This window comes from Leptinotarsa decemlineata, unplaced genomic scaffold (genome assembly GCF_025532065.1).
Source record: "Leptinotarsa decemlineata unplaced genomic scaffold, Ldec_3_MD MMD2_tig00026307_RagTag_RagTag, whole genome shotgun sequence".
Taxonomy (NCBI): domain Eukaryota; kingdom Metazoa; phylum Arthropoda; class Insecta; order Coleoptera; family Chrysomelidae; genus Leptinotarsa; species Leptinotarsa decemlineata.
Window position 1 is genome coordinate 11,727,202 of NW_027412681.1, and position 12,409 is coordinate 11,739,610.

Here is a 12,409-nt window from a genome sequence, read left to right on the forward strand (position 1 = left end):
AAATTTTACAATCTGAGGGACATCGTATCCAAAAATAGGCTAATAACTCTATATTACAGTTTAGCTGAATCTTTCCTAAGTTACTGCATTACAGCATGGGGCAGCGCTTTTAATAATATTCTCGACTCTCTAAAAATTGCTCAAAATTCTTTACTAAAAATTATTTTCAAAAAAGAAAAACCATTTTCAACCATGTTACTCTACAACAATACACCAATAATGAATATAAATTCTCTATATATTTACAGAAGCATTATCTGGATCTAATTAAATATCGGTAAATTCAAAAAAAATGAAAATTATATAAAAAGGTCAAGTATGATCACAACATTGCAAACTCCACTTTTCAGGAAAACCCATTCCCAAAGAAGTCTCTTTTATTATGGCCCAAAAGTTTTCAACCTTCTCCCTGAAAACTATAAATGGTATAAGAAAATTCAAAACTGCCTTGAAAAGTTATATACAAAAAAACCCAACCCGTTAGTAAAATGAATACTGTTCACCATTATTATCATTCACCTATCAATATATTTTAAATTTGAAATACAGCTCTTCCTAGCTCTCCGGCCAACAACTCATTAAATCCTTAGAATTGTTACTGCCCTCCGATTTCACTCATTGTATTTATTAAGCATATCCATTTTATGTATTTAAGATGTACCTACATGATTTATAATCCTGCTGAATAGATGGGAAAGCATAATACAGGTATTTTTCATACCTAGATGTAACCCATACATACCGTGAGATAATTCTTATATATATTATTTGAAATATTTTATGTACAAGTGTGTTATTGAATTATTGAATTACTGAATACCTAATAACCAATCCAGAAATTTACACAGTCACGGTAAGGTCTCCATTGTTATCTTCTGACCACAAACTCATTTCAGTGTTGAGTGAATTACCGATAAATTTTCGGGAACAATCTAAGCCGCGCAAAGTTTGGCATTATAGATCTGCTGAATGGGAGGATCTTCAAGACCATTTCCGAAATTTCTTCTGGCTAGATGTTTGTTTCAGCTGTAAAGATCCATCAACTTGTGCTTCTGATGTCACGGAAGTTATTCTATCATCCACGGATGCATATATTCCTTTCTCAATAAAACGACTTTCTCGGCAAATCTTGGTTCAACAAAAATTGCAAGCAAGCTGTCGCCTTCAGAAATCTCGTCTAATGGTAGTGGCGCAAAAATCTCAGTGTCGGAAACCGAACTAGGTTTGTTAATGCTCGCAACGCTGCAAACTTAGGATAAATGAAAGCAACGAACTTCACAATCCGAGAATTAGGGATGAATTACTTGCCAATCGCAACGGGTCTAGATCCTTCTGGTTGGTAGATGAAGCTGTAAATCGGAACTTTACAAAATCCACAATTCCACCACTAACACAAGCGGATGGTTTAATTGCAACAACAGCCATAGAAAAAGCAGATCTACTAGCTGAACAATTTGGGTCCCACTCCACAGACGATTTTCTGGGATAGGCACCACCATTTCCATACTAGAATCCAAAATGCTGGAAATTACTTTTCGACAGTGTCTAGTCAGGCGAATTTTGAAACAGCTCAATATCAACAAGGCGTCTGGTTCTGATAAAGTGCCCGTCATCGTACTTAAAAAGTGAGCAAATGGACTCGCACCAGTATTTTGCAGACTTTCTAATCTTACAAGAAAGGGCTCTCTCCTTTTTGTCCAACAAGAAGCCTATTCCTGAAAAGGACAAGAATAATCTTCCAAATAACTACAAAACAGTCGCTTTGCTATCAGTGATATCGAAAATCATGAAGAAAGCTGTAAACTACCATACTCAAATATTTGCAAGGCTTCAACATCTTAAGCAATCATCAATATGACTTTCGGAAACAAAGATTAACAGGCGACCTTTTATCGTATGTCACCCATATTTGGCATAACGCAATCTAGAAACATGGAGAGTCAAGAGCTGTTACGCTTGATATTTCTAATGCCTTTGATATTATGGCTTTCAGCTTCCTGAAAGGACATTCCCTGCAAGTGACCATCAATGGATATCTCTCGAATAGTTCCCTCATCAACGCTGGTGTTCTCAGGAATCCATTTTGTCTCCAACCCCTCTTTTTATTGGGAAAAACTAAGAATCCAATATATTGCTTTGTTGAAGATAGCACACTTGTCTCGTCATTACATTTGGATTCCAGGACATCGGTTGCGGATGCACATCTACATTGGCAGCGGGAGATCGCAAATCTTAATGAGGATCTAGAAGTAATTTCGAATTGGGGTGACAGTAACCAGGTTCAATTCAATGCCACTCAAATCCAGGCATCGGTTTTCTGCAAAAAGATAAATGTCTCCGAACCGGATACAATATTGTCAGGTCAGACAATTTCGCGTTTTGCTTCGATAAGTTTGTTGGGGGTTAAAATGGACAGAATTGTGTCGCTGGAATTGCAAAGACTGCTTCTCAAAAGCTTGGAACACTGTTCCGAACCAGAAAACTCTACACACCTCAGCAACTTTTGATTCTTTATAAAGCTCAGATCAGACCTTCTTTGGAGTATTTTTCTCATGTATGTAGCTCTGCCCCCAAACATACCCTGAAGCTGCTGGATTCCATCCAGGAAAGAGCCATCCAACTGATTGGAGACTCGAACATCACTTGCAACCTTGATAGTCTGGAACATCGAGGAAAGGTTGGAGATTTGTCTCTCTTCTATAGATACTTTCACGGGAAGTGTTCAAGTGACTTGGCATATTTGATTCCACAAAGAGCGGTACATATCAAAAATACGCGACGGACTGTGGCTGCTCATCGTGTTGAGGTTCAACTTAGTACACCCCAAACTTCTCCGTTTGAGAACTCTCTCACTCGTTTGATAACCGTTTGAGAACTCTTCAACTCCGAGAAATGCGTTTATGAGAAATAAACTTTCTGAGAACGTTTTTCCAAATGGATTCAATCCCCAGAGATTCAAATCCAATGTGAATCACTACTTTCACACAGGCACCGCTCTAAGAGCGCCTTGTGTTTTGTTCTTAAAAAACCCAAAATAACAATACTTGATTGATGTGTTTTCATCAGATGACAAGTTACATTCCGGAAGTTTTTTTACAATATTTGAAAAGTTGATTCAACCAACCTACATGAAAACGATTTTTCAGAGATGAACAGAAGAGAATCCGATAAAACATGAAAATATATTCTGTTAAAAATACTTTTTTGGAAATGGCTCATATCGCCAGTGATAATGAGTTGTTGACTCGAAAACGAATTAAAATATCCATAGGAATATCTCATCACTCTTAGGAGCAAACTTATTCTTATCGCTGAACAGACACATACGGTTTTGGGAGAAACTGAATGCTAATCAAAGAATCGGAAACATGAATTGTAAACACTGTGTGGTGTTTTTTCATATTATGAAACTCCCTAGTTATCATTTTTTGAGTAACCAGACCCAAGTACTGTGAATTAATTATAAAGTTATTAACAATTTTATTGCGAAAATAGTAACTTTTTTTCTCTGACTTACCAACAACATAGAATAAATTTGATAATACAATTCGATTCTATGGAAAAAATTAGACGAATGAAGTGATCTTTGCTTCCAATTGAGTTATTATTGAATTTCACTAGTTCGGACTTCCATTGTCTAATCTAATATATACCTAAAATGATTTGAAATCCCTGAAAAAATTAAAAAAGAAGAATTAAAAATGAATAGCTGAAAATAACAATTATATTAAGCAAAAATAACCTGAAATGAGATGATAGTGAGATAAAATACAAGTCGAAATCGAACAATTGAACAAACAAAACATCAACACAATATCGAGTGGTCCCAAGATCATACACAGAGAGGAACATTGGTTTAGGAGAAAATTCAAGGAAGCCGTATACATGCTGTCCAACAACGTATTCAGCCAAGCTAGCGTAGAGATACGCAACATATGGAAACCCATCATCAAGCGAAAAATGGCCAACTCCCGCCAAACGGTCAGCTCCCACTGAAACAGTGAAGCGGAAAAAATGGAAAGTGGGGATAAGTGAAAGTACTCGAACGACCCATAAATAGTCGTCTCTCGTAGGAATCAGTCCAGTCATCATCCGAAGACGATTGTAGATACTAACAATCGAAACGTCGTGAACTAACGTGGCTTGGAATCTCTTAACTTTTTTATTATTTTTATTTACATTTTTATTTCTTTATTTTTCTTCAATTGTTCGATTTTGACTTGCATTTTATCTCACTATCATTTCATTTCAGGTTATTTTTGCTTAATATAATTGTTATTTTCAGCTAATAATTTTCAATTCTTCTTTTTTAATTGTTTCAGGGATTTCAAATCATTTTATATATTAGACAATGGAAGTCCGAACTAGTGAAATTCATCATGAAACATTGTCAATCACCTTCAAATAAATGAGTTATTATTATTGATAAGTCCTCCTAGCAGGAGTATGTTCTGTATATTCTAACAAAAGCTATTTTTTTCTTCCGTTTGTATCTAAAGTAACTTCTATATATGAACTACATATTTTTGTAAACAGTTTATTCCTTTTTAAGCCAAAAAGTTTTTCACTTCAAATAATATGTTATCTAGTTAACTCTTTTGGAAATTTGTTATCGTATGAAGGAGAAAGTACTACTATGTTATTTATATGTCAAAATAAACAAATTTATTTTTTGCAATCATTTATATCACAAAATTTTTCCGGAAATGTATAAAACAGAGTGTTTTCGTTTATTTATATTGGCTAAAATCATTATGGTAAAAGAAATCCTGGCAAATAAATTATAAGCTTATTTACAATCAAACGTATTTTTTGAACTTGTCAACTCAAAACACAACACAATTCTAGGAGATAGAACAACATTAATATGTTCATGCTAAGCAAAATAAAAATAATGACACAGTCCTGAATATCACTATTTATTTAAATATTTCTTGTTCCTTGAAATCACTCCCAATATCAGTAATGAAAAAGGTATCAATTTGAAAACAAACTTGCGAAACTAAAACAATATATCACCTTCATCACTTTCATTTTAATCGTTTGAAGATTCAACTGGGGTGAGGGGGAGTCCGAAGTGCTGCTTGACTGTTTCATGAAACTTGGATATCCTGTCGAAATTATATAAAATTTCGTCAGAATTTTGCCATTTTCCCAAACAATGTTGTGAAAAATTCGAAATATCATTAGAATTTTCTACTTTCGATGAAAATTTTGAACGAGTTTGTGAGAAATAATTAGAAATATACACATGATGAAGATCCGTAGTAATTTCCATAAACTACACCTTAACCATTCGATCTTCACAAACTCCATTTTTTAAAATATCATATCTTTCGCTGTCACAAAAGTCATCGTGAAAAATTCTATAAAACCTTAACTTTCTCTCCTAGTACATAGCCTAACCCTTATTTGTTTGAACTAACTTTGTTCATATACTTCCAAGTTTAAGTAACTGAAATTTGTCACAGATGTGAAACATCAATTATAATAGTTTGTGACCCCTGTAATGACTGTTGGGTAGTGAAATATTTATAAAATGTATGTAATTGAAATACACATGAGAAATTTCAGTGTGGCTTTGATATGAGTATACTAGTAAAATCAAGAATATTGCAATATATTACAATATATTATAAATGTTTCAATATAAATTCTACCATCATTTGAAAATCAGTTGATTGATTAATTTTTTGATGTTCCTGTTAATTACAAATAGGAAAAACAATTCGTGCGCTACTCGCTATAAGCTAATTTTTAAATACAATTTTGTCAGTATTTATACAATTCATTCTTCAAGCAAGTGTTCAAGTGCATACATTTTCGTAAGAATCAAATTAAAATTAATCGATAATGAATTTAAAAATAATATATGCTATGAAAATGGTATTAATTTTAATCCAACAAGAGAATAGATTTTACATTCACTGACCCTTGAGACATACCAAATATACGCGGGTTTAATGTTGAGATAAATGCACAGTTTAATTATAAAATATAAACGTATTCAAAAAACACTTAATTGTGAGATTTTCACTACACAGTTTCACAAAAACGCAAAACGTGTTTCGCCATACAACGCCTTCTTTGGGCGTGTCTTTACTTATAATATTCTACATATTTAATGCTAAATATACCCATTTTTACAACTTGAAGTACCAGATTTTTACCTAAGTTTGTAAAGAATTATTAATGGGGAGTTATTCCATTCTAATTGATCATTCACTAAATGGGGAATGTTCTTCAATTTGGGATATTACAGCAAATGCAAGTTTGAACAAAATAAAGTTGAGTTTAATTCATGAGTTTTTCAAATTCACTTCGAAAAGTATTCAAATTGATGTTTCAAATGTTGGGTTTTAATTTTTGAAGGGATTTGTTTCTGATTCACATAATGGCAACAGCGCCCTTATCAAGTTGAAATAATTTATATGTACCCAGATATTCTACTTTAAAAAAGGAAAAATATCTTTATAAATCAACAATTGAGGCAAAATATAAATTATAGTTCAATACCACCTCCACAACCCACATAAACAACAGTTGTTTTGTTATTTATTTATATAGAGGAAGATAGGTAAGGTGCACAAAATGTCATATGTCACAGAATGTCTCGGAACTCGGAACATAAGTAAACAGTACAGCACGCCTCTGAAATATGTCATCTTTGTTTGTCTCATACAGGTAACATATTCATTGTCCTTCATTAGCTATAACCGATGTTGCCAAATAGTAAAATAGAAACGAATCCCTTTAAATGTTGAATGCATTATTTCATTCCTCTTTTTAAAGTATTTAAATAATTTTTTAAAGGAAAAGGTTGAAATTATAAGTTTAAAATGCGTTGTTCAAGAGCTCATTTATGGAAACTACTTGATTTTCGTCAGGAGGAACATTCCCCATTACCCGAATTCCTGAATCTATTGATTTCTGAACATTCTAGAAGATTGAGTTTCAGACTCTTCTCTTGTGAATGGCACATGTCGTATTCATGATTGAACTCATATCCTTCTGCTAAAAGGTGGTTTGCAAATGTGGAATTCGTCTTTCTATTAACAGAACTACTTCTATTCTCTTCAATTCTTTGGGAAAATGTTCTCCCTGTTTGGCCAACCACAGTTTTGTCAAAAGTTACAAGTCAACTTATATACTCCTGATTTATCCGACACCGAAGTTTTGTCTTTTTAATAAATTTACTCAGACTCTTATTCGTTCTGTAAGCTACGTTTAAGTATTCTTTCTTAAAAAAACTGGCAACCAATAATATTGCCCGTATAAGGAGTATATAAGCTGACTTGTGACTTGCACAAAACTTTATATTGGCCAAACAGGGAGAGCATTTCCCCAAAGAATTAAAGATCATAGAAGTAGTTTTGTTAATAGAAAGACCAATTCCACATTTGCAAACCACCTTTTAGCAGAAGGACATGAGTGCCATCATGAATAACGTGTTGCATTTAGAAGAGAAGAGTTTGAAACTCAATCTTTCAGAATATTGAGAAATCAATAGATTCAGGAATTCAGGTGATTCACTGAATGATCAATTAGAATTGAATAACTCCCCATTACTAAATAATTTTTCAAATGTGCAAATTGGGACATAAGCTCAGGTAATTTAATTCATTACAAACTTAGGTATAAATCAGGTATTTGAAACTTCAAATTGTAAAATTAGGTATATTAAGAATTGAATATGTAGAATATAGTTAATAAACACACGCCCGAAGAAGCCATTGTATGGCGAAACACGTGTTGCGTTTTTGTAAAATTGTTTAGTGAAAACCTCATGATAAAGTGTTTTTTGAATATGATACTTATGGAATTTCATCAAGTATCGGCCAATTCCATCATATATTATAAAATATAAAAATATAATCAACTTACTGATGACTTGATAGTGTGTCGTAATGTGATTTTGCTTTCTTTGCAGGAGGCTGCTCACTCTCACTTTCTAAATTATCTCTGTCAGACATATTTCATTTTTAATCATTTTTAAAAATTATTCATTCAGTAAATCAAAGGTTATATATACTGAGAAAAAACAATTGCATACACTATAGGCATCTGAGCTCAGTGTGGCGAGGAAGATAGCGTAACACCGAAAGAGTAGGTAGATAATCGCACAGTCGCTTGCGCATGGCGACCCATCGCCACGCCATGCGTCGCCATGCCAACAATTGGTTTAACGTGCGGCTATAGATGTTTCACATCGAAATCCTTTGTTTTCACAATGTTCCTTGCATTATAAAGTGACTTGTCTCAATTAGACGGAAGCGTCGAATGTTTGTTAAACATTTTATTTACGGCTGTGCTTAGAAAAAATTTCAGAATTCCACAGGAAAACAACTTTTTTATATTGAATTATAACATTCATTGTATTTGAGGAAGTAGGTGGACAATATTGAAATTTCAAATCGATGACCTTTCAAACGAGATACCACTTTACCCCTGAGATTCAAAGACTGGATCACACCATGTCGAGGAGATGGACGTGTTTGCAAGATTTATCTTTATGTGCACAACGCCCATTATGAGAATTTCGATTTATTTTCAATGGCTCACCCTGAACAAATTTTAAATGAAACCTCACTGAAAGATTTCTACAATATTTCAATCAAATCACAACAAAATTTAAATAGGATTTTGACGAAATATAAAAATAAAATGTTCAAACGTCGCCACATTTTCTGCACAGGAAAATGTCAATTATATTTTTCCAAAGTTTTTCAGGGGTCAAAATTCATATGATTTATTGAAATATTGTCAACTAATTTTTCAAGTTTAGCCAAAATATTTTCTTATCTAAATTTTGTTGAAATATTCTCTTAATTTTCTCAAATTTTGTTGCAGTCTTCTATAAAATTTTTTTGATTCAAGTTTTTCAATATCCATCAAATATTCACAATGATTTTACAAAAAAAATCCACAAATCCTGAATATAATTTCACTGAAAAAAAACTTTAAAAGATTCAAAAGAATCTTTTATAATGTGTTGAATGGAAAAAAAAACCTTAAGGGATTCAAAAGGAACTTTTATAATACGTTGAATGGGACATTCACAAAAAAAATTGTATTTTTAACGTTACTCCTACACTGGAGGATTAAAACACAAATTTGGGAGGAAATCAAATAATTTTCCTCAAAAGTTATTATTTTCCCCCAAAATTAAAAAAAAAATTAAATTCAATTCAAATTTCCTGAAGTTGCACTAAATTTTAATTGGGGTTTTTTAAAACTGAATTATCTTCTGAATGCAGTTCATAAGAGCCTTAGAGAGGAGCATTTGGGAAAGAAAAGCGAGAAAATTTCGACACCAATAGAATTTCCAAACATTTTGGAAGAAATCAAGGAACATTTTCATGAAGTTTCTAGAAAATTCAACAAAATGTGTATTGAATGTGGACAAACTTTGAAAAAATGTAAATGATTCCTGATACCCTAAATAAATATGAAATTTTGACAAAAAATCGGTGTATTGTCTCAGAGTTATGTCTGGAAACTTTTCAAATTTCTCATTTGAAAACCTACCTCAACCCCTTGTACATAGCCGAATATACAGGAAATCCATATTCGTCAGTTCCAACATCATCCGTATACACCCAAGTACCTCCGAGCTCAGGACGTAATTCAAAAACATCACAGGAAAACCCTTTGCTTTTGCAATGTCTGGCAGAAGCCAAACCGGCAGCCCCGGCTCCAATCACAGCGACACGCATTTCCACGCAAAAAATGAAAGTTGTAAAAAACAAACGAGGAAGTCCTTGCGAACTTTATTCACTCTCCTTCTAAAGAGGCTTTGAACTTGACTTGCACTATTAGATGGAAGAGATGAAACTCGTATCCGACAATTCCGATGTGTTTACCGCGAATGTTATCAATTTGCTTTTGTATTTTCTTATGTCGGGCAGAAAGTGCATCCTATATTTATATCCAGCTCTAATTGGCGAATTGCGAAATTCTGCTTTGGTTTTCCCCGCACTAACGCCATCATGTGACAGGAGTGCGCTGCGATCAACTCATAGAGAAGTACATGTATTTTCCAGCTGATCTGTGTCGGGATTTCCACCATATAACGTGCTATACTGTCACTTCTAGCCGCGATAAACTCTTTGTTTTTTTTTATTCATTAGGAGATAACCGACAATATAAAGTCCGATAATGTTTTTTTGCAATACCGTCTAATCGACAGTTCACTCTTTGAAGTTTGAAATACAGAAAAAGTAGTTATAAGGTGGTCTATAAAAAATGAAAAAAAAAACTGGGAAGTATCGCACTATTTTTCGAATGACATATTTTGATTTCCACTTTCCGGAAATCAAATTAATCAAATGGAAAGGAATGTTATTGCGCCTCCATCAAGAAACAAACAACGTGATGAACTTTCGAAGAAATGAAGAAATAAATTGACTTTAGACGTTTCTTTCAAATACTGGAAGAAACAACTACTTTCAAACGTAAGCAATGAATTACACAGAAATCACTTTTTCCAATTCAGTTAGGCTAGATGGACTGTATGTAGACGTGGGAATGACCTCTGACATTATGCCTTCAACTGTCAAATACGAACTGCCTTATACAGTACTTTCCCAAATAGCTAGGACTGGATCCCCCGGGAGAAGGAATTATTGAGAGCAGATAGTTGTTGGTCCACAGATGGATCAAAAACACCTTCAGGCTCTGGTACTGGTGTTTTCAGTTGCAGACCCTGAACATACATATCTACCTGCCTAGGGACCTATGCCACTGTATTCCAAGCGAAAATCTATGATATTGAATGAACTGTGTTCGGATCGATTAGTAGAATCCCACCTCACACACAAGTCAATAAAAACTTTCTCGGACAGTCAAGCGGCGTTGGAAGCTCTTGGCTCCTACCGAACAACGTCTAAATTGGTAGCAAATTGTCAACACGACTGTCCTCAATAGGAAAACTTAACACATTTCCTTGGTCTAGATTCCTAGTGACACTGGTCTGGAAGGCAATAAGGCTGCTGACTCCGTTGCAAAAGAGGATGATGCAAGCAGCTTCATCAGACCAGACCCTGTCATTGGCATCGTTTTAGGTTTTGCCAAACAAACATTGAACACCTGGATGGCAAGAAGATTTGAAGACCTGGCAAAATCTTCCAGGATTGGCTCACTCCAAGGTGTTCATTCAACCTTTGAAGCTTGATACCGAATATTTTCTGAATTACAGTTGGACTACGATGTCTAACAGGCCTTCTCACATGTCACTGTCTTCTGAATCATCATATGCAGAGACTCGGACTGTCGGAAGACAGCATGTCGCCTCTGTTTGGAAAATAATGAAACAGTAGAACATATACTTTGTGCCTGTCCCATTGCGGAATGAATCAGGTTTTTAGAGTTTGATAGAGTCATCTGACCTGAAAGATCACTCACCATAGGCTAGATGGACTGCATATAGGCTTATGCACATCGCCAATTGTACAAATCTATCTAATGCAAAGTACACTAGACTGCTGGTTGACACTGGATGTCACAGCATTCTGGGAATGATCTCTGACATTATGCCTCCTACTGTCAACTACGAACTGCCTTATGCAGTACTATTCCTGAATAGAGAGGACTGGATTCTCCGGGAGACGGAATTATTGAGAGCAGATAGTTGATGGTTCACAGATGGATCAAAAACACCTTCACGCTCTGGTGCAGGTGTTTTCAGTTGCAGACCTAGGACAGAGACATCAACCTGCCTAGGGATCTATGGAACTGTATTTCAAGCGGAAATCAATGCTCTTGAATTGTGTGCGGAGAGATTGGTTGAATACAACCTGACACACAAGTCAATAAAAACTTTCTTGGACAGGCAAGCGGCGTCGGAAGCTCATGTCTCCTTCTGAACAACGTTTAAATTGGTAGCAAATTGCCAGAAACGACTCTCCTCAATAGGAAAACTCAACAAATTGTCTCTTGTCCAGATTTCTGGCCACACTGGTCTGGAAAGTAATGAGGCTGGTGACTCCCTTGTGAAGGAGGGTGCTGCAAGCAGCTTCATCGGACCAGAATCTGCCATTGGCACCGCTTTAGGTTTTGCTAGACAAACATTGAACACCTGGATGGCAAGAAGATTCAAATACTTTTGGCAAAATTTTCCAGGATTGGCTCACTCCAAGGCGTTCATTAACCATTTGAAGCTTGAAACCGAACAGTAGTTGGACTATGATAGAAATGAACTACGATTTTCAACAAGCCTTCTCACCGGTCACTGTCATCTGAATCATCATATGCAGAGAGTTGGACTGTCGGAAGACAGTAAGTCGCCTCTGTTTGGAAAATGATGAAACACCAAAACATACACTTTGTGTCTGCCTTGCTGCGGACCGAATCAGGTTTTCAAAGTTTGGTAGAATAATCTGATCTCACCTTATAAACTTGTCGAATTCAT

The 12,409-nt window shown here is 34.8% G+C and overlaps 1 protein-coding gene and 1 long non-coding RNA gene across 2 annotated transcripts in view; both read right to left on the bottom strand.

Moving 5' to 3' along the window:
• The window catches only part of LOC111507616 (senecionine N-oxygenase), a 41,070-nt gene extending 31,162 nt beyond the window's left edge, over positions 1-9,908 (bottom strand). Inside the window, exon 1 of the mRNA XM_074180982.1 lies at positions 9,529-9,908. Within this exon, the coding sequence (XP_074037083.1) occupies positions 9,529-9,716 (188 nt within the window). The 5' untranslated portion in view covers positions 9,717-9,908. The remainder of the gene's footprint in view (positions 1-9,528) is intronic.
• LOC141485053 (uncharacterized) lies at positions 4,714-9,521 on the bottom strand. Its single transcript, XR_012466985.1, has 2 exons — positions 7,885-9,521; positions 4,714-5,111 (listed from the first exon to the last, which is right to left on the bottom strand). It is a non-coding gene; the product is annotated as an uncharacterized lncRNA (long non-coding RNA).
• Positions 9,909-12,409: the final 2,501 nt, after the last annotated feature.